Source organism: Anas acuta, chromosome 14 (genome assembly GCF_963932015.1).
Source record: "Anas acuta chromosome 14, bAnaAcu1.1, whole genome shotgun sequence".
Lineage (NCBI taxonomy): Eukaryota > Metazoa > Chordata > Aves > Anseriformes > Anatidae > Anas > Anas acuta.
This window is the reverse complement of record NC_088992.1, coordinates 8467660-8493658: the sequence shown is the minus strand read 5'-3', so window position 1 is coordinate 8493658 and position 25999 is coordinate 8467660. Positions and strand designations below refer to the sequence as shown.

Here is a 25999-nt window from a genome sequence, read left to right as displayed (position 1 = left end):
ACACCCTGCAATATCTTCTCTTGTTGAACCACCACATGCACGGCTCAAAGTGCCTCCGCCTTTCCACAAAACAGCGTTTTGCTTCCTTCCAGCACTCAAAATAGCAACAATACTCCGGATCCCGTTCTCATTGCCAGAGCTCCCCGCTGCAAAGGAAGCAAGAGCTTTATTCTCTTAAATATCGTGAAACAATGGGAACCCCTGAGTGGAATGTCCAGCTCGTGGGCAAGAGCTCAGGGCAGGATTTGACTTTGTTCCACAGCATTTTTATGCTTGATCTTTTCTTGTATAAAGAAAAGGTACATATGCATATATACATTTGCATTATTTACTGGGCAGCTAATTCGAGACTCACCCTCACTGCCTTCTTTAAAAGACTCCTTTTAACTAGATGTTTTCTGAAACAAACAAAAATATTATTACAGAAAAAAAAAAAAAGAATCATACCTCAGAGTAGCATCTTTTTCAGATTGTCCTTCCTTGCCAACTCTGACCAGGATCCCAGTTTAGTTCACGTGTTTAAGTTACTAAAAATTATAACGACTTACGAACATTATTGCTTTTTTTTTTTTTTTTTTTCCTACATAAAGTCCTTCCCTGCTATTACTTGATTTGAAACTCACTCTTCATTTGGTTTTTGAAGCATAAATTGTCTGTCGAGGGGTTGCAATCAATCCTTCAGAATATTGGCACTTTCCATGTTCTGTGTAATTACCCAGCTGGGTCGGGTGAGGTAAGTTGCACTCATCTTCATAGCAGGACTGTGTGCACAGGAGATTTACAGTCTCGTTTCTAAGTTGGTCATCGCTGTTACAGTTCTGCTGAGGATTTGGTGATACAAAAGCTGAAACTGGGGTGTCACCCCAGCAGCTAATCCCATGGTCCTGCACATGTCTCTCTCTCTGTTAATGGTCCTGAGGCAGTGGAACAGCTGAAGCTGAGAGCCCCTGAGCTTGCACAGAGTCAGCATGTCATGGGCACACTTCAGCATGTGCACTAGATTTCTGTTACATTTCCCTGGGGCTGGAGACTCCTTGGAATTGTGTATAGTTAATGATTGTGAGACATGAATGAACTCAATAATCGCTTTCTTCATTTCTCATGCGCTTCTGATTCATTACTGCCATACGCTGTGTGTTGTTGTAAATAAGAGATCTAAAATGGCATCTTTCTTAATCCTTTCTCTCTTTTCAGGCCATCAGTCCTGTGCATAAATATGGTCAAATATCTTTTCTGTGTCAGTCTTACCAGACCTCCTCCCCTCCTGTTTTTTTTTTTTTTTTTTTTTTTTTTTTTTTTTTTTTTCTCCAATTAAAAGAAAAAAAAATCTTGAAAATAAAACCAGAGCAGGTTTTGAGCCAGGTCATGGGAAGAAATATCATTACTGCAATTTCTACACCTAACCCAACTATTCAAGGACACCTCTGCTCAGAGGGTTTTGAGTAACACTCTGCATCTCTTTGTACAGAAACTTTTCTCTGTGCTTGAGAGGTTCAGGCTCTGGCCAGAAGGCTCACTGCTCACATGTCCTTTAAATAGCCTGCCCCTCTGGGTTTTGCAGGTTCAGATGATCATGCTGTTGCGTCAGTGTTATTTAAGGCTATTAGTGGTGTCAGGTTAGTTGAGGAATCATTAATTATTGTATGTGCAGGCAGGTTGCACACAGTTTTATATATGAGCTCTTTATGTCTGATCCAGGGAAAGGGGGGGGGGGAGGAGGAGAAAGGAAGTGGCTGTTTCCCACACGTGAAATATTTACAACGCGAATCTTTATAACTTTCTTTGTAAGCAGATGAAAGAAATATGTCATCGGCACCCTCAGCTCCAGGTGACAAGTTTTAGGGTCCCACATCTGCTAAGGGAGAAACAGCTTCAGCTGGCTGGATTAGCACTGCTCTCCAGCATACCATGACTGGGATACTGCTGATGCTTTTCGGTAACCGTGCTAAAGTTACAGTAGTTTACCTTGAGGTAGCAGGCGACCAAATACTGCTATCATATTACAATAACAGTAATGCTGTTATCTGTCATCGCTTACACTGAACAGAGGTTCTTTTAGCAAAAGTATGACTCTGGGAGGGCTGCTAATTCAATGGCATTGTGTGAACTATGACAGACCACAGAGCAGTTTTATATTTTTTCCGGTGACTGAAGTCAAGCATCTTCAGTAAAAATTAGAAATCATTAACCCATTTTTATAGCCTAGTATTTGAGGGATGAAATGGGGAAAGAGTGAAAGGAAAAGTAGTTAAGCTGAAAGAAATTGATTGAATGTTGGTTCTTTTAGGAAATAGATAAGAGTAAATTCTGTTGGTTATGTGGCTGTACTCACTGGGTGATGAAGTACTCCAATACTGGAAAGTCTGTCACAATTTCAGCTGAAGCACAGCCCATCAGCTCGTAAAGAACAGGCTGTGATTTGAAGCATGCAAAGAAAGGCAGAGCTTGGGAGGCTTCTGTGCTATGTAAGCGAACAACTGCAGCTCTGCATGGGGCATGGGCGCGCGGCTCTGCTGCTTACCTCACTGTGCTCTAACAATACCGTCGGTGTGTGTATGTTTGGTTATCTTGCATCTAGCTGTCATAAACCCAATGCACTCTGCATGCACTGTACACAGATGGCATAAACTCCTTCCAACTTTGTTTTATGATAGGAGGGTTACTGCAGTTGAAATTTAATAAAAATTGTAGATAATAGAGCTGAGTGCAGGTAAGGAGATATAAGAAAATTCAGATTTTCACTACTTTAAGGAAAAAATATTAAAAAGTCAGATCTGGGGGCAAAATTAAATTACAGAAACCGAGCACTCAAACCTGCCTTTGGACTGTTTAATTCTGTTTTGTGATGATGTTTTTGGGTGGTGTTATCTCTTTCTTTTCTTATTAAAAATCCGTGAGAAGAAACCAAAACCGTCTCCCTGGGATTTTAACTCACTCATGGGCAAAAATGCCAAACACATTTTCCCAAAGTACTCTAAATTTCTCTGATTCATTATAACAGTATCAGAGAGCTAGATCCAAAAGATGCAAGATGAAAAATTGATATGCTGTGCTTCACTGTGCAGAACATGCAGACCTAAGGAAAAACGACTGGAAACACTTGGTAAAGTGAGCAATGAGTAATTTACGGCTGTTTTGGGCATTCCTACCCTCTGATTTGGTGATTATGTGGGTGCCTCCTCGCTTATTTGCTGCACTGAACTGAATATTTACTATATTGATAACAGCAAGCTCCAGCTATGCTAGCTCCAGGAGTCAGAGCAAGTTCACAAAAATAATGTAGACTATTCTGTTTCTATTATTATGGCATTGCCTGAAGAATCTCAGTCAATAGACTCTGACTGCTTGAGGCTTATTCTCTCTGTCACGTTGCCTTCCTTGTACCTTTTCTGCAGTTCAAGAGGGAGATATATATTTTATAGTAAAATAAATAATTTTCCAGGCTTTTTTTTTTTTTTTTTTTTTTTCCTAGTGAATTGTTTAGCATCCTATAAATACAAAATACAGGTCTGGTTCAGCTTCAGTTTTAAGTCACTAAGAACACTGAATCCAGGGAAAGCAGGTTTGGGATTTTTTTTTTTCTTCTTAATTAGGATGTTTGACAACTCAAGAAGGTTGTGTTTAGAAGAGAGTTAGATGTCTGTATCTGGTGTTTAATTTCTCTTCTGCAGAATAAATTTCCTGTTGTAAAAATGCCACAAAGGTAGCTACTGCTGTTTATTGACTAAAGAGCCAAGTAAAATCCAGCTGTGAACATGTGGGTAATAGGAGGCTTTCCCCATGCCTATATTTGATTTCCATGAATAGCCTCATGCTGGTAAATATCAGTGTAAGGCTCAATTTTTCTTTTGTGAATAGAGTACCTGACATGACTGGTTAGTTGCACATGAAAAGGTCTGGGAGGTAAAACAACAACAAAACACAAAACAAAACTGTGCAACAATAGATTCATTAATAAATGGGAGTTTGCATACTTTAAATAATAGGATTTCCAAGTACACACACCCCTTCCCCCTACTTTTTCTGCAGTTATCAGTAGAATTAGTCTGGGCTCAGATTTTCTACAGTGCAGGAAATTCCATTATTTTGACATTTTTTCTGTTGCAAAGTGGAATAAAAAAATGCTCCTTTTAAGTAAAGTTTAGAAATTCTGGAAAAGTAGTACATTATGGTATCAGTTTAATTTTTAAAAAGTTGGGAATTTTCCATTTTAATATAGGAGTTTTAGTTAGAAAAGTCGTCTTGTAAAGGAAAGAAATGTACCTAGTGCTTCTGAAATTTCTAAAAGGATGTTTCTACATTTTGATTATTTGTTTTCAAATTAAAATTGCATGAAATTATGCATTTTTTCCATATTTTGATTTTAGTAGTCAACTGCAAACTAGATTTAGTTACCAGTATATGCAATAGAAGTTGCTGATTGAGAAAGTGAGGTATGTGTGAAAAGTGCATAGAAAACCCTGAAGAAGCAAATGAAGCAGATGAAGTATGTGCCCTTGCTGCCTCTCAGTGACCTGTGGATTCACCCCTGTATTGGCTTCTCTATATGCCAAGTTTTCATCAGAAATAAAATATCCATCAGGTACTGTTTAAGAGAACTGTATTTGTAGCGTCACTTCCCCAGCATCCTCTTGCTGGGAAGACATCCAAAGAACGGAGCGAGGCTGACAGCAGAGCTGGTTCTGCAAGGTACTGGAGTATGTGAGTAGTACCTTTGTCTCCAACAGGACTGCTTCTGTATTGAAATTTATGCACATATTTAGTACTCTGCTGAATTGGTATGCCATATAGAATGGGCATGCAGTCCTTTAGCCTGGTGGACAGTTGCTAGTTATTGCAGTGACCCATGTATTTTGTATTTACTAATTTCGCAAACTCACATATACTTCTGTGCTCCATCCAGGAGTCTAAATTTGCCCTCTTCTATCAAATGCGTTTACACCGCAGAGAAGCTGGGTTTTCTCAGTTTTGCCCTAGACAGGTTAAAGTTGTATAACTGGCGCTCACTTTCTGGATAGCCACTGCTCTGGCTGACCTTGGCAGCCCGACAGCTGTCATATTTTCACATGGATGAACTGTTCCTGAACAACTTCTCCAATGTATTGGGAACAAACAAGCTTTTCTTCACCATCAGGAATGCAGCAGGTCTTCCCTTTCCAACTATTTTTTTTTTCTCCTTCCACAGACATATTTATTGTGGCAATGGCAAGAAAATCCTACTGCTTAGCCTTCGTGTTTGAGTTCCTTTAAATTTCCTTTGGGGGATTGACAGGAGAAATGACCTACATTATGTCAGGGCTTGCTTTCTTTAATTTAACTCTTTGTTTGTTTTTCATAAACATGGGTATTAATTTGTGGTGGCAAGAAAACTAAGAAGGCAAAATCCTTTTACATCTTTATTGCTAGTATTTTGATTTTTGCTGTTATTTATTTGATTTGAATCACTGAGGTAGGTAGCAGTGACAAAGAGTGGGATGCTTCTGGGTGGATGTTGCACAAACCAGAAGCTTTGCAGTGGGCTGGACAAGGTGGGCAGTGGTGAGTGGCAGGGAGCATGTTGTACAAGGGGAGTGACCTCCAGTTTATAGTGTGCTCTCTGGATCTTCATCTGAAGGAGGGCAATCAGAGGATGGGTGTTGGGAAGGGAGCCAGCAGGGGCATGGAGCAGGTATCAGAAGTCAGAAGCAGCACAGCATTGCGGGAACACAGTGGGGGCAACCAAAGAGGACTGGGGAAAGAGCCCCTCGCTAGCAGAGCGTAGAGGGCAATGGTGAGAGCATTTTGTTTAGAGAGCAAATGGTGAGTCCTATGACACCAAAACCTTTTTGGGAATGCAGAAGTTTTATAAGAAAAAAATCTTTATTTCCAAAGGGAATTTTCTGTCAGGTTGTAAGAAAAGGAGAGAACCCTTCCAGAAGAGCTACTAACCCATCTGTTAGAGCTTCCAGCTCGCATGCAGAAGATAGAAGTTCAAGTTATTTTGTTGTTGTTAGATTCACACTGGAATTTCATATTTAACTGAAGGTAATGGTTCTACATTGGTCCTTGCAGTTTCTCAGAGGTTTGTAGTAGCATTATACCGCAGCATGGAATACCTGCTCAGAGACTTTGCTGCTTGAGCAGTTTTGCAGCCAGCATTGCATCTTCTTACAGCTAAATAAAACCTAAAATTAACTAGTTTTCCTCCAAACTGCAGTCCCATATCGTCCAACCATGCCCATATGGGATAAGGGGTGAAGCACAGAACCCTTTGATTTAATTGCAGTGTAAGTCAGTAAATCCAGGTGCTCTGTAAAAGTCTCCATGTTCTGGACCTGAGCTGACTTGCATGGAGTTAGCTTGTGTTGCTCTGTTCCATGTGCACCAGTGGTCTTCATGCCAGGGCTGTTAGCAGTCAGGAAGGGAGTTGGAAAATGCGTTCTCTTTGATTCATGCAAAAAAGAAATGTTTAATGGTAGCAATAAGTGTAATTGATGACTGAGTCGTGTGTGGCGGAAGAGCTGGTGTTTAGCAGTCACATAAGTTTGGAGAGAGAGTTAAAGGCGAAGATTTTATTGACGCTCCTCTGTTTTGCACATTTTTTTCATCTTGGGAATGAATTTCAGACCCCAGTGGTTAGTATTAATGCTATATATCCTCTGTGGTTAGTATTAATGCTACACAGCCCTGCCAAATGGGGAGAAAGTTAAAACTGGAAAAAAAATAGCGCACTGTGAAGAAGCTAGATGCAAACAAACAGAGATGGAAGTTTATGCTTACAAAGGGCTCAGCTCTGCTGGCAATTCTCCTGGACCAGTCCTGTCAATCTGAATGTGAAATATTTGCAGAGTGAAGTGTTGCTAATGAGCAAGGCTGGCAGGACTGGACTTGAGGTGAAGAAGGCACCTGGGCAAGAGGTTTCAAGCAGGAATCAAGGGAGAATTAAGAGACTAGGGTGAACCCCATGGACCAGACAGTGCTGCTCTGCCCTTGCCCTAATCCATACAAATCTGTCTGCCTGTCGGAGCAGGGATTTCATCGGTTGGTGCACCCCATGCCAGCTCAGGAGCTTCTTAGCTCTTGCTTGAGTGAGCATGGGATGTTTCCGTGGAGCTGGGGGGCTCCAGCTCTGGTGCATTTCCAAACAAAGTGGAGCTTATACTTTGTTTTGTCTTTCAGTGGAACAAAAATACGGCGCTTGGCAGGGCATGGTCTATAAACTGGTGAATTTGTACTTAAAATGCAGAGAACAAACTTGGCTGTGTAAGCATGATGTCTTGAAAGTTCCTCTGAAAATATTGTAGGATTTTTTTAAAGTTATTTTTTCTAGAGTTGATTTAATTCAAAGGAAGTTTTGTTTGCTTGCTTGCCTGAGTGTTTTTTTTTTTTTTTTTTTTTTTTTAATAGATTTAAATAGGTGAGTTTAATTTCTTCTACAGTTTATTTTTGTCGAAACTTCTGTAGGATTTGGGGGAGATGGTGCAATGGAAATGGAGCAGGACTTTGAAACTGTAGGTCAGTTTGCAAACCCCCAAACCCAGCTCTTGTATTTCATAGTGATTCTCCCAGCCTTTGAGCTGGAATGCGAAGTGTTTCTCCAGAGAGCTCCATGAGGAGCTTTCCACCTCTTCTGGGAGCCGTGTGTGGAGCTGCCAGCTGCACAGCTTGCACGTGCTGCACGGTGCCAGCCTGGGAAGGCTCTTCCCACCTTCTCATGGCTGTTGCTATCTTTCAGTGCTGATATTTTTGATTCTCCTATGTTGCAGCTCTGCTCAGGGTTGTGGTGTGGCACTTGGGCTGTAGCAGACCGAGCAGGCAGCTGCTGAACTCGGCACTCGGCAGAGCTGTGAACAGTCCCCTGAAAAACCCTGGATGAGCACAGGCTTCTCCCCAAAGAGTAAATGGTACTGAGGCTTTGCCACATAAGGGCCTGTTCAAGGCTGGAGGCACCAGCTGACAGGGATGTCTTTGCCTCCCAACAGATGGCCAGGCTTTTTATTTCAGCAAGCAATCTTGCATGGAGAGGTGGTCTCTGGATCCTGCCAGCATTTTGCATGACAGGGCCAGCTTAGGGCAAGAGGGATCTGATGTCCGTGCCCTTCATAGCGCACGAGCTAAATGATGAGCTGTTGACAGGAAAGCCATCATCTGAAGTGTAAGATCCTGAACTCTCCCCACTTTTCGCTTTTCTTTGGCGGAATTAATGCCCTATTTGCTTGTCTCTCAAAATCCATTCTGGCACGAGTACAAACCTTCGCCTGGTGGCAAGCAGTTGTCTGGATTCGAGATGCCAAGATTTGTGCTGACAGCTTCTTCTACACAATCTGAATCAGGCTGTCACAGCTGGCCATTAGAGGCTTAAAAAGACACACACACGTACAACAAATAGCACCAACTTTCAGTTATTGAATATCAGAACCTGCTTGATGAGAAAACCTAACAGCATACACCACTCTTTATTTTGGCGTAAACAAATGCAGTGTCTCCAAAGCCCTGTTCAAGTGTGGCGGCTGTTTATTTTATATTGATTGCTGATCGCGTGCTATTATTTATGAGCACAGGATGAGAAGGGACTTTGTGGGTCAGGAGATCCAGTCCTTGATAATCCTGAGCATTGCAATTTATAATCCTCCTCATTACCTTACTCTTCTTTAATGAAAACAGTCCCTTGGAGTTTGAACTTGTCCTTGCAGATGTTTGCCTGATATGCTTTTCTTGGCGTGGAGGAGCAAGCACCAAAACTTGCCTCTTTGAAGGGCAGCATCACAACTAGAGCGGGGCAAAGAATGCTGCTCATCAAAAAGGGATTTTCTGAAGCTGTTTACCCTCCAGTTTTGCCTTTCCTGGTGGTAGCATGTGCAAATTCTGCTGACTTAGCATTCAGTTTGGGTGTTAAAAGATGGATGATTGCAAAAGTTAACTTTCCAATTTCAAGTAAAACAGGATCAAACAATTCCCTGCCTTGCTTTTTGTATATGGAGACAGGTCAGATTAGTTTCTGCTTAGTCAACTGATGGTTATTGCAAATGTAACGTTGCACTGTCTGGTTGCGCTAGGTTTTAAACTTGCTGTAGGATTACATTTTGCACAGCTGAGCTTTAGTAGGCCTTAGTCTGTAGTTTATTTTGGACAAAAGGTTGATAAACTTTGGCTCTCAAGGAGGAAGCCTGGAATCTGAAACCCGCTATTATTCATTGACTTGTCTTTATGAGTTTACAGTCCACTGATGCATAACACCGAAGGAAATATTTTCAGTGAAATGTTTGCTTTTTTCTTTGGCTTTGTAAAATGCAATGTCTTTTCTTAGAGAGATATGTCAGGGTCATATAGCTACTTCAGTGAACTGTGTATGGTCAGGAAATAGACAGCATTGAAAAGATTTCATTTTTCCATGAAGTGAGTCTTTTAACTAAGACTTCCCCCCTCTCTTCTCCCCGGGTTTTGGTCTTTCATTAGCCACTGTTTGAGAATTAGTGTTATGTACAAACCAAGTTTAACTGTGGAAGGGAGATTTTGATTGTATAGAACAGTTTAGTTATTTTTGTATTAAATCAAAATTTGCACACTAAAGCAAACTGGTGAAACAAAACTCCACTGGTAGATATGGGAATTTTCTTGGCTGGCGTTTTTCTGTCCTCTTTTTGCTGAACCAAAATATATGTCTTGTACTTCCCTGCTGCTGTTGATGGCACCACAAAGTTGGCTACTTAGTGCGACAGAGAGACCAACTCTGCAAGCTTTCATGACTGACACAACAGATCTAATGCTTACACCTTAGGATGTGCTTACATGTTTTGCTGTACTGGGGCCTGTACCAGCTCTGCTCCCTCAGTGGATAGTCAGTAGGATGATTGACTTTGTCCGAGTTGGGATTACTAATGTAAACACGGCTTTGTTGGACCAAACGTGCAGATGTTACATGTTACTACTGCAAACTGTTTATGAGATGTTAATGTCCATTTCTCTTTCTCCACAGGTTCTTCTTGAAATTTTTTCTCAAATGTAACCAAAATTGCCTAAAAAATGCAGGAAACCCTCGAGACATGCGTCGATTTCAGGTCAGTTGGACGTGCTTCCTCTTAAAAATCAGTAGCTGTTAGGGATAGAAGTACTTTGACCCAAACTAACTGAGTAATTCACTGGGAGATGCTAAAAAAAAATAAATAATAAGACAACAGAATGTTGCATGAGGGCTTCTCATCACAGCAGAATTGGCAGGAAGTAGTTGGGGTTTCTTCCTCTGGGCAAGAAAACTCTTGAAGATAAAGTCATCTCCATATGAAACGAAAGTCTGAAAAGGAAAAACAAAATGACCTTGCTATTGTTTTAAGTTATGAGGCAACCTAGCTCCTAGGTTCTCCGTTCTACCTGGAAAATTGTTTGCCTTCGTGTAAACATGTCAAACTAAGAAAGCATTGTCTTTATTGGAAAGGGCAGAGGAAGGTATAAGAGTAATTCATCAACAAAATCAAGCTCATGATTTTGCTTACACTTCAGGAATTATTTTTTCTGCAGCACTGAAGACTCATAAATGTGTATCAACGTAGTGATGGTCCATCCCTGTAGTCAGTCCTGTTATGTATATCTTTTTTGGGATATTTTGGACTGAAATTTCCCTACTGTTGCAGCATGTTGGAGTAGGGCCCAGGAGCTATGGTGTCAACATGGCTTCAGGTGGCCAAAGACATTTTCTTATGGTACCCATATGCCCATGACCACTTTTGTGGTTAAGAACAGCAGTATCCCTTGGAAAGACAACCTGTGCTTGCCTTTCTCAGTGTTGGCAGCAGAGAATTGTATGGTGGTAACATTAAGAGTGGTTGTTCCAAGCCCTGTATTGGATATGTGGTCCTTTGACTGTGCCAATGATGCTTTACCTGAGTATCGGCTGAATTAAACTATGGTATAGACAGCCAAAGGACCTTTCTTTTTGATGGGAGGCATAGGTAGAGCACAAAGAGAAAACACGACATAGTCATTCAGTGGGGATTTGCCACTGGGAGCTGAGGAAAAAATAGGAGGTTTGTCCCCTTGACCCCATGGGTCTCTGGAGCAAGAAGATTCCAAAAGATACCTGCTGCTTTCTGCAGTAGCTCAGAATTTTTGTTTGTTTCTTCAGGGCACTGTGGTGCTTAAAAGTGCTAAATGATATGTAAATGGCAATATTATTTACATGTAAAACATATGTCTTTTGTTGAACTGCTTAATTGCAACAACACTGGAAGTCAGGAGGGTGTTATTTGCCCCTCAAAGCATAGATGTGCAGAAGGGAGGAGATGTGGCCGCAGGGATTAAATTAATCAGTATAAAAGCTAGCATTAGCATGGCAGAGCCCTTGACTTCTCACCCCATGTTCTTCCCTGTCACATTTCTCCCATGATTCGAGAGGGCATTATCAGTGAAGGAGAAAGTGGAAAAAGGACTCACCAGCATGGGGATTTAGGCCAAGCAGTCACCCCTGGGGCCTGTCAGAGCTTGCTTCACAACATGTACACTCTGCTGGGTTTGTGCTCATCCAGGCTAGAGGCTGATTTTCATATGGTAATGTCTTTGCGTGTTCTCTCAGAGCAGCAATCAGGAGCCTGTGTCGGTGAGTAGGTAGGACATAGGAAAGGTTGTTGATCTCTTGACTTGTAAAGACATTCTGTCATACAAACCCAGCTTCACAGCAGTTGAGCTTTTCGTGTGTAAACAGAGACTGCTTAATTACACAGGTCATGTCAATTAGTGTGACCTTAGCATTTTCAAGAAATTAATCACTTTCAGCAGAGTGAACCACTCATACTATAATACAGGGTGGTATTGAAGCTTGCAGCATTCTGTTAAGTGCCCAGGCTTATTGTTTTACATTGCCTTTTTTTTTTTCTTTTTTCTTCTTCTTCCTTTTTTTTTTTTTTCAATGTCAAACTTGTTCTTTTAGCAACAGACTTCTTAAAATAAAACAACCACACTACAGAATCCAGGCTTCATTTTTTATTTCTTGGGGTGAAAAGGACCACGTATACACATAGTATCTTGATAATATGATGCACCTAGGTGTTTGAGACAGTGTTGTATAGGAACCAAATGAAATCTAGGCCCTTGTGAAGTGAGTAGAGTGTTTGTCATCAGCTGCTTTGTGCTTTTGAAACTCTCCCAGTGACTCAAAAAGTCTGTCTTAAAGTTATGTCAAAGGTATGGTTAAAAACATGAGACTAATGCATTTCCAAATACTTTTTGGATAGTAGCACACACTTTTCACAGAAAAATTGAGACTTTCCCTTCCTTTACTTTATTCCCTCAGCTGTGCTGGACTGTCAAGCTGCCTGGAGACTTTTCCACCTTTTGGCATGGTGTCAGTTACCTGTCTCCCAAACTTGCTAGGAGTTATTAGAACAGAGCTTGTGGTTTTGGTGGGGAGACAGTGAAGGGCCAGGGGCATGAGTCTTGTACCATCTAAGAATAGGTCATGCTGAAAATTTCCTTTCTTAATAGTTTTATTTCCTGCAACATGGAATTGTCTGACTGTAGTATGATCTAAGACAGATTAAGAAAGCACAGGGAGGAGGCAGAGTATGTGTTGATTCAGAAGACCTGCATGTGAGTCTTCATCCACGTATAGAAGTGAATTAGGAAGTTTTATCCTGCACTTTGCTTGCAAATATACTAGTGAAATAGGCCTAACATAAAAGCAGTTGTGGGCCTGGAAGAAAATACATTTCTCTGTATGTCTGAGATGCCCAGGCATGTGACAACTCAGTGCTGTATATCAGCAGGGTCAAATGCCAGCAGAAGTGTGTTCTGGAGCAGTGCTTGCCCTGGCTGTTTTAGCTGTGTCTCTAGCAGCAGAGAGAGATAGAGAGAAAAAGTAAAGTACTGTCTATGCAAGGACCCAAGACTTGAGTTGAGTATTCAGCTATGCTACAGACTCCTCATTTGTTCTCAAGAAAATTACTTCATCTCTGTATTTCGTCAGTCCTATTACACAAAACATTTGGCAGTGCCACTTATTTTCTCCTTGCTCCAACCTTACCTTTTTATTCCAAAAACCCCATGAAGCAGATGCTCAGTCTGTTTGTGCATTCTTTGTCACAAGTCATCAGTCTTGGTGGGATGGGCTGTAGAGCCCCAGGCAGCAGTAATAGTAATAAGTAGGCTGTATCATGGGTAAATTCTGGCCAGATTTTGTTTTTCAGCACTCACACAACCTAAACAGTTTTGTGTATTATTGTAATTAATGAAACCCAGGTGCCCCAGTTATCTTGTTCTTGTTTTAGCACAACTGCTTGCAAACTGACACGTCAAGTTTTAATTTAGAGGAAACTTTTCAGACTGAGTCACTGTATAAAACCCCAAACATTTGTTTATTATGAAAACCTTGAAAGTCACTTGGAAATTGCCACACTGTTTGATGCTGTTAGCACAAGCTCTTCCCCAGCCCAGGCTGCTAGTTTGCCTCCATGGGATGCTGCCACTCATGTTTGAATTGAAGCCACTTGTGTCTTATTGCAAATTTGCATAAGAGAAAGAGATGATGCTTCATGAATCCCTGATAATGGAATTTGGACATGCAAGGCTTCATCCCTAGAGAAGGTAAAGGCCAAAAAAAAAAAAAAAAAGTCTGGAAAATAGCAGTGAGAGTTGTGGCCCAATTCAACAAGATAATTAAGCACCTGGCCTGGCCTTGTGCATGCGAGCAAAATTACTGAATGTATTGTACTTATGTGCTTTAAGTTAGACACGTTTTCAAATGTCTTATTAAATTGAAAGAAATTTTTAGTTACTAGTATAAAGAAGTCAAGACACTTTAGGAAGAGGTCACCAAGTGGTGGTAAAAATAAAGACGTTGCTCAAGCCATTTTTACATAGCTTTCAGAAGAGCAGCAAATGCAGGAGTTACAGTTTTAACACTAATGACACAGTTTAAAGCTGGAAATCATCTTAATCTGATTTTCTCTGCCTTTGCCACTGGATGTTGGGGACATCACAAAAATATCAGAACCCTCACTATACACTGGAGAAAATTGAAAGCACAAGGAACATGCTATGTCTTAATCAGTTAGCAAAGCTTAATGGGCTGTGGTTAAAAATGAGGAGTCATGCAATGCTTAATTTTGATATATTAGGTGAGGTACTATAACAAATAAACAGGCTGAGTGCTAAACGTGGATAAATAGCTTGATCTACAGGCTCCTGGTCTCAGAATATTTTTTTTTTTAACTAAGCTCCAAAGCATTCACAACCGAACTATTTAATGGCAGGCAGAATAATTCATAGAGTTGTGATACGTTAATGCAGTTGATAGTGCCAACTTCATTGAACAAAGTTATAAACCAATGTGTTTCTTTCATACCCCTGTCTCCTCCGATGTTGATACAGGATTTAAATTCAAAATCTATGAAGGGCTGAAGCTAAAGCTCAAAATCGTTTTCCATGTTTGCCTGTCCCAAATTAAAACTGTGTTTTGTTGACAAAATTTGGAAAGGTTTGAGATTTGGCAGGCCTGCTTGTCCCTGTGCTTACATTAATGTGTCAGCACCTCATTAATCATTTATTAAACTGTAGTGTGCCTTTCCCTCTTGCTATGGTCTGTGTTTTAGGATGCCTCAGTGCCCATTCCACATCTACTTTGGCTCTCCCCTCCCCATAATTTTATGATTTCTCCACAAATTAGTTTTAGCATGTGCTTTGACTTGAACATATCCGAATCATTTCAAAATCAAAATGAGAGTGTAGTATTTTTTTAGATTAAAAAATATGAGCAGAACTTGTAAGTATGTAAGTGCTCTGCAGCAGTCCAAGTATGTAACTGTGGCACCCAATATTCAAGGTGTATTTTTTTCTCTGTTAATAATTAAGGGTATTAATATTTCGTTAGGGCAGTATATCTTCAGTATTATTGAATTAATGAGATTTTGTGTTTAAAGCAGTAAGCAGTTTTTGCTGTTTCTTACAAGTGCAGTATGAATAATCATTTTTTTTTTCAGACAGACACATAAGAGTAACCACTTTTTTTTTTTTTTTTTTTTTTTTTTTTTTGCGTTTCCTGACACTGGAAACAGTTTCTCTTGGGGATTCCTTTTATAGTTTCTTCTGCTAACGACACTGAAGAACCACACCAATGTGGTCTCTTTGTAGTAAATCAAACTCAGGAGGCAGGTAGGAAGACACTGTTAAGTAATTCAAAATCTGTCACATCAAGAATTTTGGAAACCTGAGGGGGAAAAATCAAATACAGCTTTACTCCCATAAAAGTGACCTCACTAGGATTGTTTCCATGAGTTCTTCCCTAGAAATGTGCATGGATAGAGACAGCTACTTACATACACGTCTTTCACAAGTCTGAGACCTGTCTTGCTATTATTACTCTTGAATTGTTAGTTTTTGGAATGCCTTTTCTAGAAATGTTCAAAAGTTTGGGTTCCATCACATGATTGATCAGCTTCAGTTGGTAATATGTATGTACCTCTATGTGTTTTGGGTTGGGGGAAATATTTGACACTGTAGTTTTTATTAATTGCAATAGTATTAATTTTCTTAGCAGACCCATAGAATAAGATAAGGGGGAGGTATAAATCATGGAGCTATGACAGGCAATGTCAGCTAAGGATTTGGCTCAAAATCCCAGTTGCAAAGAATTTACAATGGATGCAAGTGCACAAATAAGATTGCAAACCCTGAGCCACTTACTATAAGATCATATTTTATTGAAAATATCATAAACTTTATTCTATCCCTCAGGAATGCAAAGGATAAATTACTTTTGAAATCCCTTTTGGAATTTTATATATAGGGCTTTTTTTTTTTCTCTCTCTCTCTTTTTTTTTTTTTCCTAGTTTGATTTCAGAAGAACTTACCTACAGTACTTGGTGCTTTCTTTTTCCCAAATTTCCATCTGTAAGAGGTCTTGAATCATTTATTCTGTATTTTAATATCTTTCACTTATAACACACGCAAAAATCTATTGCCTGGAATGCCATTCTGAGGAACAGTTTTAAGATCCTTTAGATGTAAACTATTCTCTTATGTATTCCTCTTTTTAGAGACCAAAACTTTGGGATTAGTTATAGGCATCTGAGCAGCTTCACTTACTTTGTATTTTTAAGCATTTTATAGGTGGTCAGAAGTAGGTGGAAAATATTTTGTTTAAATTTTTAAATCCAATTCAAGTGATGAAATTGAAATGTTGTAAGCGATCCTTTAAGTGTCCCCATTTGACCAACTTTGAGAGGCAGCAGCTTCCTGAGAGAGTTGAAGCAATGTTTGCCAATCCTTGTAAAGCATTTCACCTCTTCAGAGGCTAAAGCCTCTCAAAACCAAGAACAATTAAAGCAAGAGCCTTTCAGAGCGACTGGGGAATTCAGCAAAATAAATCAGAAATCCTCTGCCATGGCTCTGGAGGCTTGCCTCATTATAAGAGCAGATCTATTAGCCTCCTTGCCATTGTCTTTCATTTCTCAAGTGAGGTGATTCTAATTAAATTAATCTGCATGTCAATCTATCGGTGATCAATCAAAAGGGCTGAGGTCCCCCTTTGCGGCAGTGTGCTTGCGGCTGACAGGGGCTGATAATGGAGGAAGAAATAAACTGTCGAGCAAAGTTAATTAGTCAACATAATAGGTGGATTAAACAGGAGCTGCTGATTGCTGTTTCACATGTCGAAGCATGAGGTGGGAGCTGAAACTGCAATTAACAGACAATTATTATATTTGGTTGTAAGAGGTCGCATGAATAAACATATCTCTGTGGGTTTCAGTTTTTAATCCCTTTCCCTGTTTAATATAAGGAGAAGTGTAGGTCATTTCTTCTGATTGTTTTAGTGGAAGTTCTCGAAGGCAGCGTGTGCTCCTGGCAAACCAGCCGCCGGCTGAAGGCCAAACCCTTGGCTGGGGTAGAACCCTGATAATGATGTACTTTCTTGGGAAAAGGCAGTGGGAGGGGGCAGCTGAACGAAAGCCAGGGAGGCTGTGACATTGCACAGTTGGAGTGGTGTGGAAGGAGACCTGGGTTAGGAGGAAACTTGGGGTGATGATTTTGTGGCTCTGTTGGGAACTTGTCCTGCTCACCCCCTGCCGTTTCCTCCACTACTGATGGTGCCCTCAGCCTGAACAGGGATTTCCTCTTGAATAGTGTCTGCTGAGCCTCAAGGTTCAGAGGTCCCTCTGGACCCCTGCGAGCACTCGGGGCACCTAACTCCCAACACTTACCCATTTGCTCCCCTCAGACTGGCTCCTCTCCCATCCTGGGTTGACCCCGGGTTGCAGAATCAAGCCCTGTCTCCAGGGCAGGGCTCCACCACCTCACCTCAAACCAAGTCACAGGTGTTGACGTTGAGATAAATTAGGAAATACAAATAATGCTAATGCTGGTTGAATAGATTTATGTTTCCCAGGTAAAATACCCACTGTCAAGTGTGCATGCATATATGAACACATCTATGAGTACCCTCTGAGATAGAGCTCAGGAAAAACAACCTGTAGTGACTGTACAGAGTAGGGAGAAGTGTAGATGGGGGGCAGGAGGGAGGAGGAATGCAACAACTGTAATTGCAACTTCACAAACTACACTTTTGTTTTCTTTTATTCTGAATTGATTCTCATTTGCAATGTCAACAGCTCTATCTACTTCAGCATGGAAACTGAAGGATAATTTAGGGTGAAACACAGCTGCCCTTGTACATACGGGAAAAATACTTAATAAAGATCCTCTTGTTAAAATGATGGTTAACAGTGTGCCGTCTGCCATGCAGCTACAAACTCTGCAATTTGACTTAAAACTGCATCAAAAGCTTTCGATGCCAAAGACCCACTCATCAATAGCGTCTCTTGTTAGATTTGTACAGCATAAGCACCAGTTATTATGTGAAATAGCTATGCAATTTTCTACAGCTCCCAGCTGTTATTTATTTAACTGAGTTTATTACACTCTGTGCTTAAAAAACATACATATGTATCCGAATGTTCCTCCATTTTGCTCTTGTGCTTGCAGGTTGTGGTGTCTACAACAGTCAATGTTGATGGCCATGTGTTGGCAGTGTCGGACAATATGTTTGTGCACAACAATTCTAAACACGGGCGGAGAGCTCGAAGACTCGATCCCTCGGAAGGTACGCCTTCTTATCTGGAACATGGTAGGCATATCATTTTCATTGGTTGGCATTGCTATTTTAAATGTGGATTTATTTGGTTTCTGTCTCTGACTACTGGTTTCAAGTTGTTGTATAACAATCATTCCCTTTGGGACTGGCCTCCAAGTGGAATTCTTCCACTAGGTCAGCACTAACTGTAGTTAAATGACAAACTAGTAGACAAATATGGGTGCAGAATCTATTCTGTGTGTTTGTGAAGTACGGTGATTTTTTATTTATTTTTGGGTTGTGTCTGTTTGGTATCCAAAACTGACCTTTTCCAAAATGCCTTGATTTTTGACTGTGCATCTAAAGGATGTTGCATATTTTCTGAAGTGCTCAGCACCTAAATTTGGGATTGGATTACTACTATCTACAGATTGCAGAGCTCTCTAGGAGATCCAGCTGTTTCTTTGAATTGTTATAATGAAAGCAGAGCCCTTTTGGAAATCCATCTGCTTACTCAAGCCATGGACGAATGTTCTCTTCTGGCTCCAGCTGTGCCAGCTGAGGCAGTTGCTGTTCCTTGCATGCCACAGCTGCTGGCCTCTCCTCCCTGCTGGAGGCTAATCTCTACCATAGACATGCCAGCCAAGATAGTCTGATCACTCCTTAATCTCCTTCAATCTAAAGTAGTCCATTTGAGTTTAACAGTTTCAGCAATAACTCTTTGCCAGTCTGGCTTATTTTGCTGAAATGTTTGAAGGAGAAATGGTGCAAGGCAATTTGGCTGGCTTGTTTGAAAGCACAGTGAGCAGCAGTAAGGGTGGAATGGGGGCTGTGACTGGGAGTAGCCTTGAGGATAGTAATCTTTTCCAGAAAATCAACTGGTCCTGGAAGAGAATATCTGCTGGTGAATGTAGGTGCTTAAAATGGGAGTTGTTGAGTACAAATGCACTCTGAAAAATCTGGATTTGATCAACATTTTGTTTTGCTCTTTCTCCTCTTTGACTACTACTGGAAATAAAACAAAACAACAAAATAACAAACACCAAAAACAGAGGGCATTTTACTCCCTTTTCCCTGTTCCAGCTTGGTAGAAAAGCTCTTTGTCTTCAAAGCTGTTTGTAATCCTAATTCAATAGGTGCTTTCTCCCTCTAAGAGATGTGTACCCTCAGACTCCATTGAAGTTGTTGAGTGTAGAAGGCTCTAGTCCTTTATGCTGGTTTGTTTCACAAATATTTGCCAAGGATCCGATGAATAATTAAATAGATTTTTCCAAAGAGTTTGAAGAAACCAGATAAAATTTTCTCCAGGAAAGTGAGTGACACTCAGAAATAATGTTCAGTAGATATGTTAAAAGAAATTATTAATAGTGAGAAATGGGCAAATGTATGAATTTCTACTACTCAGTGGATTCCTGTAGAAATAGCTTTCTATTCTGTTCCTGCTTTCAAGCATCAGTCCTGCAAGCACTTATGCATATATTTAAGATTATGTGCACATATGGTCCTGTTGGGATCAATGAGGCTTCTTGTGTCAGTAAAGTTGAGGGTATTGATAAGTGTTTGCAGAATCAGGTCTGTAGTTCACACTTACTAACCTAAAATTCTTAGCTCAGCAGCGTTTCTCATTATATAAACATAACTTACATCTGTATTTATTTAGCTCTAACTTTTTATGTAGGCTACGAGCCATTTTCAGCTATAATTCATGTTATAGAATTTTTTTCATCCTGCCAACAACCTAATTTAATAAACAAACCACTGTCATAATTTTTTTTGCTGAATTTTTGTAAGGAATGTACAAACTCTGTCTTTATTAATTACCAGGAGGCAGAACATTACAAAAGGAAACTTTACTCTGTGCAACTTTGTAATCTTTCCATTAAGTCTAGTCTTTCAAAACCCTCTAATGTTTAGCTTATATTCCTGCTAGTGTAGGATTTTTTTTCCCCATTGCAGTCTTCTCAGCGCATGCTTTTGGTCAAGGCAATACTTATTTTCTCATATTTATAAACATTCCTATTTGTGTGCATGGTGTAATAGCATCCCATTTTACCACTCCTATTACCTGAAAGATTCTGCCAGCAAAAAGAAGCAAAAAAAGATAATACTATGCTTACGTATTTATACAAACTCTGGTTACTGTGCTACCATTAAAAGCTAACATCTGCAAACTATCTCCATGTGTACATTTGGTGGGAAAGGTGATTTTTCTGATCTACTTTCTCAGACACCTCTTAAGCAACCTCATAAAGCCACCACTAATAAATTCTTACTTTTGAATGTAACCTCCATACTGCAAAATTACACTTTTCCCAAAGGCTTGGTGGAGTCTTTCTTTTTAAGCTAAATCTTCTAATCCATCTCTCCAGGAATTCTGTGCATATTTGTGTCCCAGGAGATGGCAAAATAAATAATAATAATGAAAAAAATCCAGTAACTGTTTTAAATGTCAGTATCGAATGTCTAAAACACTTAACTGAATGAAAAAAGTGGGCAAAGTCTCAACTGGGCTTAATGCTGTTGAATTCTGGGCAACCACCAAGAACTTCAGACCTGTTGGAACATATGAGAGTTTCCTTCACTGAAATTAATTTTCAGTTTTACTTTGAGTCTCAAAGTATATTATTATCCTCCTGGTTTTGCAATTTTTATCTTGAATAATATCTTCATGTGTAAGTAGAAAAGACTGCTTGTTTGCCTTTCCTCTTTCCAGTTTTCCTTGCTCCTTCAGGGGGGAGGACAGATTGACCTAAACAATATTTGTAAATGGTGAATCAGAAACTAACAGAAACATGGCTTGTTTGTCTCTGGTTTACAGCTCTGCTGAGCAACTTCTGGTCACAGGTTTTGAAATGCTGGAGTCTAGCTATGTAATGCCCTTGACCAGATGTATTTCTGTGCACTTTTCTAGATACTTGACTCTTTAAATTAATTATTATATCACAATAGTGATGAATACCTGACTGTGAGAGGACTGAGACTGGGAAAGAGGATGTATGATGAAGGAGTGCTGGTTGCCTAGTTTCATTAGATCATATCCAGTTTATTTTTCCTTCCAAAGCTGTGTTGGGACATGCTGCTCTTTAAGATGGAGCTGCAGCTTAAGTGACACCTAAAAAAGCCTTTGAATGCCAAAAAGCTAGAAAGGAAGCTTTACCTCCTGAGCCACTCAGGAGCCTAGTGTCTCCACATCTGGGTTTTTACCATCTCATTAGTAGGTAGCCTGGATTATTTTTGGGACATGCAACACATCTCTATTTATATCTTGCTTGTCAGGCAGTAAAAGGAAAGTTCCTTTTCGTAGCTCATATCTCTGAATGTAACTAGGAACCTAGATCATGGTTTCATTTCCACACACTGTCCTCCTCGAAACCAGCGGGTTAAGAAGCTCATATTTCAAATAAATATATCTATCTTTCAAGAGTAATAGCTGGCAAAGGCAAATTATTTCATGCATCTCTGTGTGGTATAAATAGGGTAAGCCACAGCAATCTGTGGTTTTCAGTAATTATCACTTTTTCATTCACAAATAGTTGGATCCTCACTTGTTTTATATTTATGGTAAACCAGAAGGCTGGTGTGGTTGACCTTTCTAAATTGTACACATATATTAAGATATATAGTGAAGAGCCAATAGGCCCCAACCAGCAGAGTATGTTTCAGCTTGTAGTTCGTCCCAGGGTGTCAATTTTAAAAGCAAAATCTTTCCAATGCAATTTAAGTGATAGCTTATGGAAGGGGGAGTTCTGACAGGGTTTGCAACAACCCTTTTCAAGTTTACCAGCATGAAGTCCACTACTGCAGATGTCTGCAAAGTTTTCAGTTATTACTGCAAAATAAAAAAAATCTTTTTCTCCCAAATCTCTGAATGGTTCTAAAAAAATGTAAAGCCAATTGCAGCATCAGTTTCTCTATTATTTTTCCTCACTGGCAGAATGCAATGCCCTCGAAAAATGATAGTCCCTGAGACCCTGTCAGTTTGCATGCTCTAACACTTTATTATCTAATGATCTAATATGCAACAAGGCAAAGAAGGGGGTGCTTATCACCCTGACAGGATGCCTAAGAAAAGTGACTAAATTACTTTATGTACCATTAGCGCTAGCTGCCACGGTGAACTCACTGTGAGCATTTATGCAAATATTCCTGAATACATTCAAGTGGCCTTGTCAGGAAGACGACTGACAAGCAGCTTAAATGCTTGTATTTTTTTTTTTTTTTTAAAGGGACAGTTTTATTTCTTTCTTCCTCCTCCTCATCTGTAGGAGAGCACCAAAGAACTAGGTGGTGCTGAGGTTTGGTGGTGATTTGGTTCTGAGTCAGCTCAACAGCAGCAAAAGAGAAAAGATTCAGGGTAGAAGGAGACAAATTATGAGACGTGACATCAGAATTTGAAGATGGAAGCAAAGACAATCATGATTTCTGAAACAGTGTCCAGACATTGTTTTAATATGAAATATATAGCGATCTTTATATGTATATGTAGAGCCATCGTTAGTGGCTGCCTTGTAGTAGAAGTTATAGAAAATAGCTGGATTATTTGGTTCTTATATTATGGCACCCAGAGCCATCAAGCTTTTGCTATATTGTTTTAGTTCATGGTAATAATGAATGATTCAGACTATTTGCTACCTGCAGGTGCAAAACATTCCACAGTACATGAAAAGTAGTAGTAGCTGTGACTCAGCTGGGTACATAGGTAGATCCTCTTGTGAGCAGTGGGGCATTTAAAGAGGTTTGCTTGCCATTCCTGCCCACCCAGGCAATCTGAGATCTCATGGACACCACAGTGTGCATGTGCACTGATTTGCCACTAAACCTTTAGAATGAGAGAACAGCAACAACAAAATAATAATAATTAAAAAATGCTAGGCTGTGCCTTAGTAGACTATTTTTTCTATTTTGGTTAATAAGAGGGAAAGCTTTTTTTTTTTGATTCAACCCGGAATGCCTGGGTGTTGCACGTGTCTGTGCTTATTGAAGAAATTGTTAATATTAGAATATTGACTGAAGGCAAAAATATTAATAAGCCAAGAAATAAGGTTAATCTCCAAAATTTATTACATTTTATCCCTCAGATGGTATAGGTCCAGCAAAGTCAGGGACTACTACATTCACAAACTGACCCATTTTAAACAAAAAAACTTTCATGTTTGTCTCATTGCATCTATGGGTGGAAGCACCTGTTATATCTTAGTGCCTCACTTAGGAATGTTTTCATGATTATGTGAAAAATATAAACACACAGGCTTTTTCTGCACCGTATCATTCCATATAGAGGAATGCAGTTGGCTTGATTTATTATTTAGAAGGAAAATATTGAAAAAAAATATTAGGCTCCTACCACTCTACTTGAGGGGATCTTGTATGTTATTCTGAGTTACGTCTGCTTTCTAATTTATTTTCTATGAGGGAAGAGTACCTAGGGTTGTTGGACATCTCTATGCATACACAAGGGAAAAAATGTGACTTTCAGAACATTGCACAACATGGATAGTAATAACAGTAAGTGAGCCTTGATATACTGAAGGATTGCAAAACTTCAAGCTGGAAATCATTTTCTTTACTTTTGCCAACTTGTCTTTCTCATATCAGTTCCTTCATAAATGCAGTGACTCATAAATTCAGGCAATTTTTTTTTTTACATAATGGCTTGCTATGTGTTCTTGGAGCTTGACCTCACTAAGTGTATAATATTAACCTTTTCACTGCCCTGTGGTCTTACTGTATGTTTCTAATATAAGCAAGCATACCAGGGGTGGATTAGTCCAGTATGTGTACTCAGATGGAGCTAGAGTCCCTCTGAAGAGACAAAACATGTCCAGAAAGTTAAGGTGCTACACATTAGAAAATCTCTAAGTAAATAAAGACTCCAATATGACCTCAGCAATATTTTACCTCCAGAGACCGTTGAAACAAATGCCAAAACTGTGGCAGATTCTCTGTAGTTTGCCAATATTAAGCCAGGACCTGGTCTCTGCCTAAATGGTATACATCAGGTCAGGGAAAGGTTACGGGCTTGAGTAATTCCTCGCCCAGGAATTGCTGGGTGAGGTTCTCTGGCTGGTGCTCTGCAGGATGCCAGGTTGTGTGATTGTAATGGTTCCTTTAGGAGTGAAAACACTATCCATCAGGTTAGCAAAACACAGCAGAGCTCTGATTCATACAACTCCAAAATGTGTTCACTAAATTACGCCCCACTGAATTGTGCTGATGATTTTTGTAACCTTCACTAGAGCTGAGTAGCTGCCTTCAGGCCGGTACCCTGCTTCTTCTTTGGCCATTACTGAGAATTTCATAAGAACTGGGTGGGTGGGAGGGTGGAGCTACCCTTCTCCCAGCCAGTCATGTCAAACAGAAAGCAGAAAATCTTCTGTTTCTATTTGTCTAGGTCATAAATCAGTCATTAAGGAGAGGTGCTTAAAAGTTTAGAGTATCTGGTTGCAGCAATTTTGATGCTTCAAAATTTATTTTTAGTCTGAAGCTAAATGAAAACAAGATTTAAACAATTTCCTGGGAGGCATATTTTTAATGGTAGATTTGGGAAGGAGAATCGAGAACTTAACTTCTGCCGTTAGGCTGTAAGTGTTCAATGAAGTAGGAGTTCTGAGCTTGTGATAATTTTCATCATTGAGGCATTATTTCATAACATGTATGTACTAACACTGCTGCTGCCATGTCACATGAGACTTAAGAGAAACCAAGTGAAAAATTTTAATCTTTAAGAGAAAGAGTTGGTTTTATGTAATGGCCATGGAAATGTCTCCTGAAAAGTCAAGTTTGGGTACTCAAGTAACTACAGTTAGAAAGGATTGCTGCTTGACAATCACTCATCAAGCAGGAGACACCTTAATTTTAAACAGATAAGGTGTGGCAGTTTCTACCCATGAGCAGCTGCCCTTTATGTTTTTAAAACACATGAAAAATAAAACATCCCTTCCCCCAGAATATTTAAACGATGTCACGCTGTGATATGTTGTTACCCTCTATTGTTACGAGAATGTCATGAATTCATGGAAAAATAGTACCTGGATGAAGTTAGAATGCATTTTGTGAATTTCCCAGAGGAGCTTTCAGAAGTGTGCTTCCAAAATTGCAAAAAAGAAGAGAACATGGGGAAAACTGGCATTAAAATTTGATAGAGATTTGTGTAAAAATATGTTTTGTTACAGTAAAACAGACAGATAAGAGAGAAAAGTTCAGATGGAAATTTTCCAATCACCATGAGAGTTGACTCGTATTTGTAGAGCTGGCCCAACTGCTTTCTGAAGGTTTGAGGTTTTCCTCCAGACCTCAGAGGAATCGGAGTACAGTAATACATGTAGAACAACCTTAGCTGCTCTGTTTGGCAGAAACTTCACAGCTAGCAATACAGGAGAACATTCAGTAGCACTCAAATAGGCAATGAATATTCATAGATAATGAGCATTCATTACATTTCAATTTGCTTTGCTGGCCACCATGTCACTAATACAATGGCATCTAGGGGAGAAGAATGACATTAGGATTAGAGAAATGTTTGCTAGATGTTGCACCGTATGGCAGTGAAGTTTTGCCAAACGTTGTTTTTCTAATCTTCCAAAATGTGCATACCAGTAAATTACAAAACATTATGTTACTGTAATATGGTTAATAGTATTTCTAAACAAATTGCTCCAGCTTAATGTTTTTGTTATATATGTTTATAATGTATGTATATAATGTTTTACTATGTTGGGCAAAGTTTTTTTTTTTTTTTTTTTTCTTCCACTTCAGTCCCCTACTGACATGGGCAGAGTCAAAGGGACATGGGACAAAAGAGAGGATTTTGTGAATTGTGATTTGTAAACAAAGGCCAGGAACTTGTGATTTTTTTGATTATTCATCTGAATATATAGTAAAAGATCATGATTATCAATGATCAGTGTTCATAGAACTTTGCCGGTATCTGGACACTTCCAAATCTTTCACATGAGTTGTACCCCA

General features: G+C 39.7%; 1 protein-coding gene across 10 annotated transcripts in view; it reads left to right on the top strand.

Annotated features, from left to right (window-relative positions):
- Positions 1 to 25999, top strand: part of EBF1 (EBF transcription factor 1) — a 272703-nt gene that overhangs the window by 159987 nt on the left and 86717 nt on the right. For 6 of the 10 annotated variants that reach the window (XM_068698664.1, XM_068698663.1, XM_068698667.1 and 3 more), the window contains exons 7-8: positions 9956 to 10037; positions 17947 to 18088. In XM_068698664.1, coding sequence (XP_068554765.1) covers positions 9956 to 10037; positions 17947 to 18088 — 224 coding nt within the window. The remainder of the gene's footprint in view (positions 1 to 9955; positions 10038 to 17946; positions 18089 to 25999) is intronic. The other 4 variants (XM_068698666.1, XM_068698665.1, XM_068698662.1 and 1 more) reach the window with 1 other exon arrangement.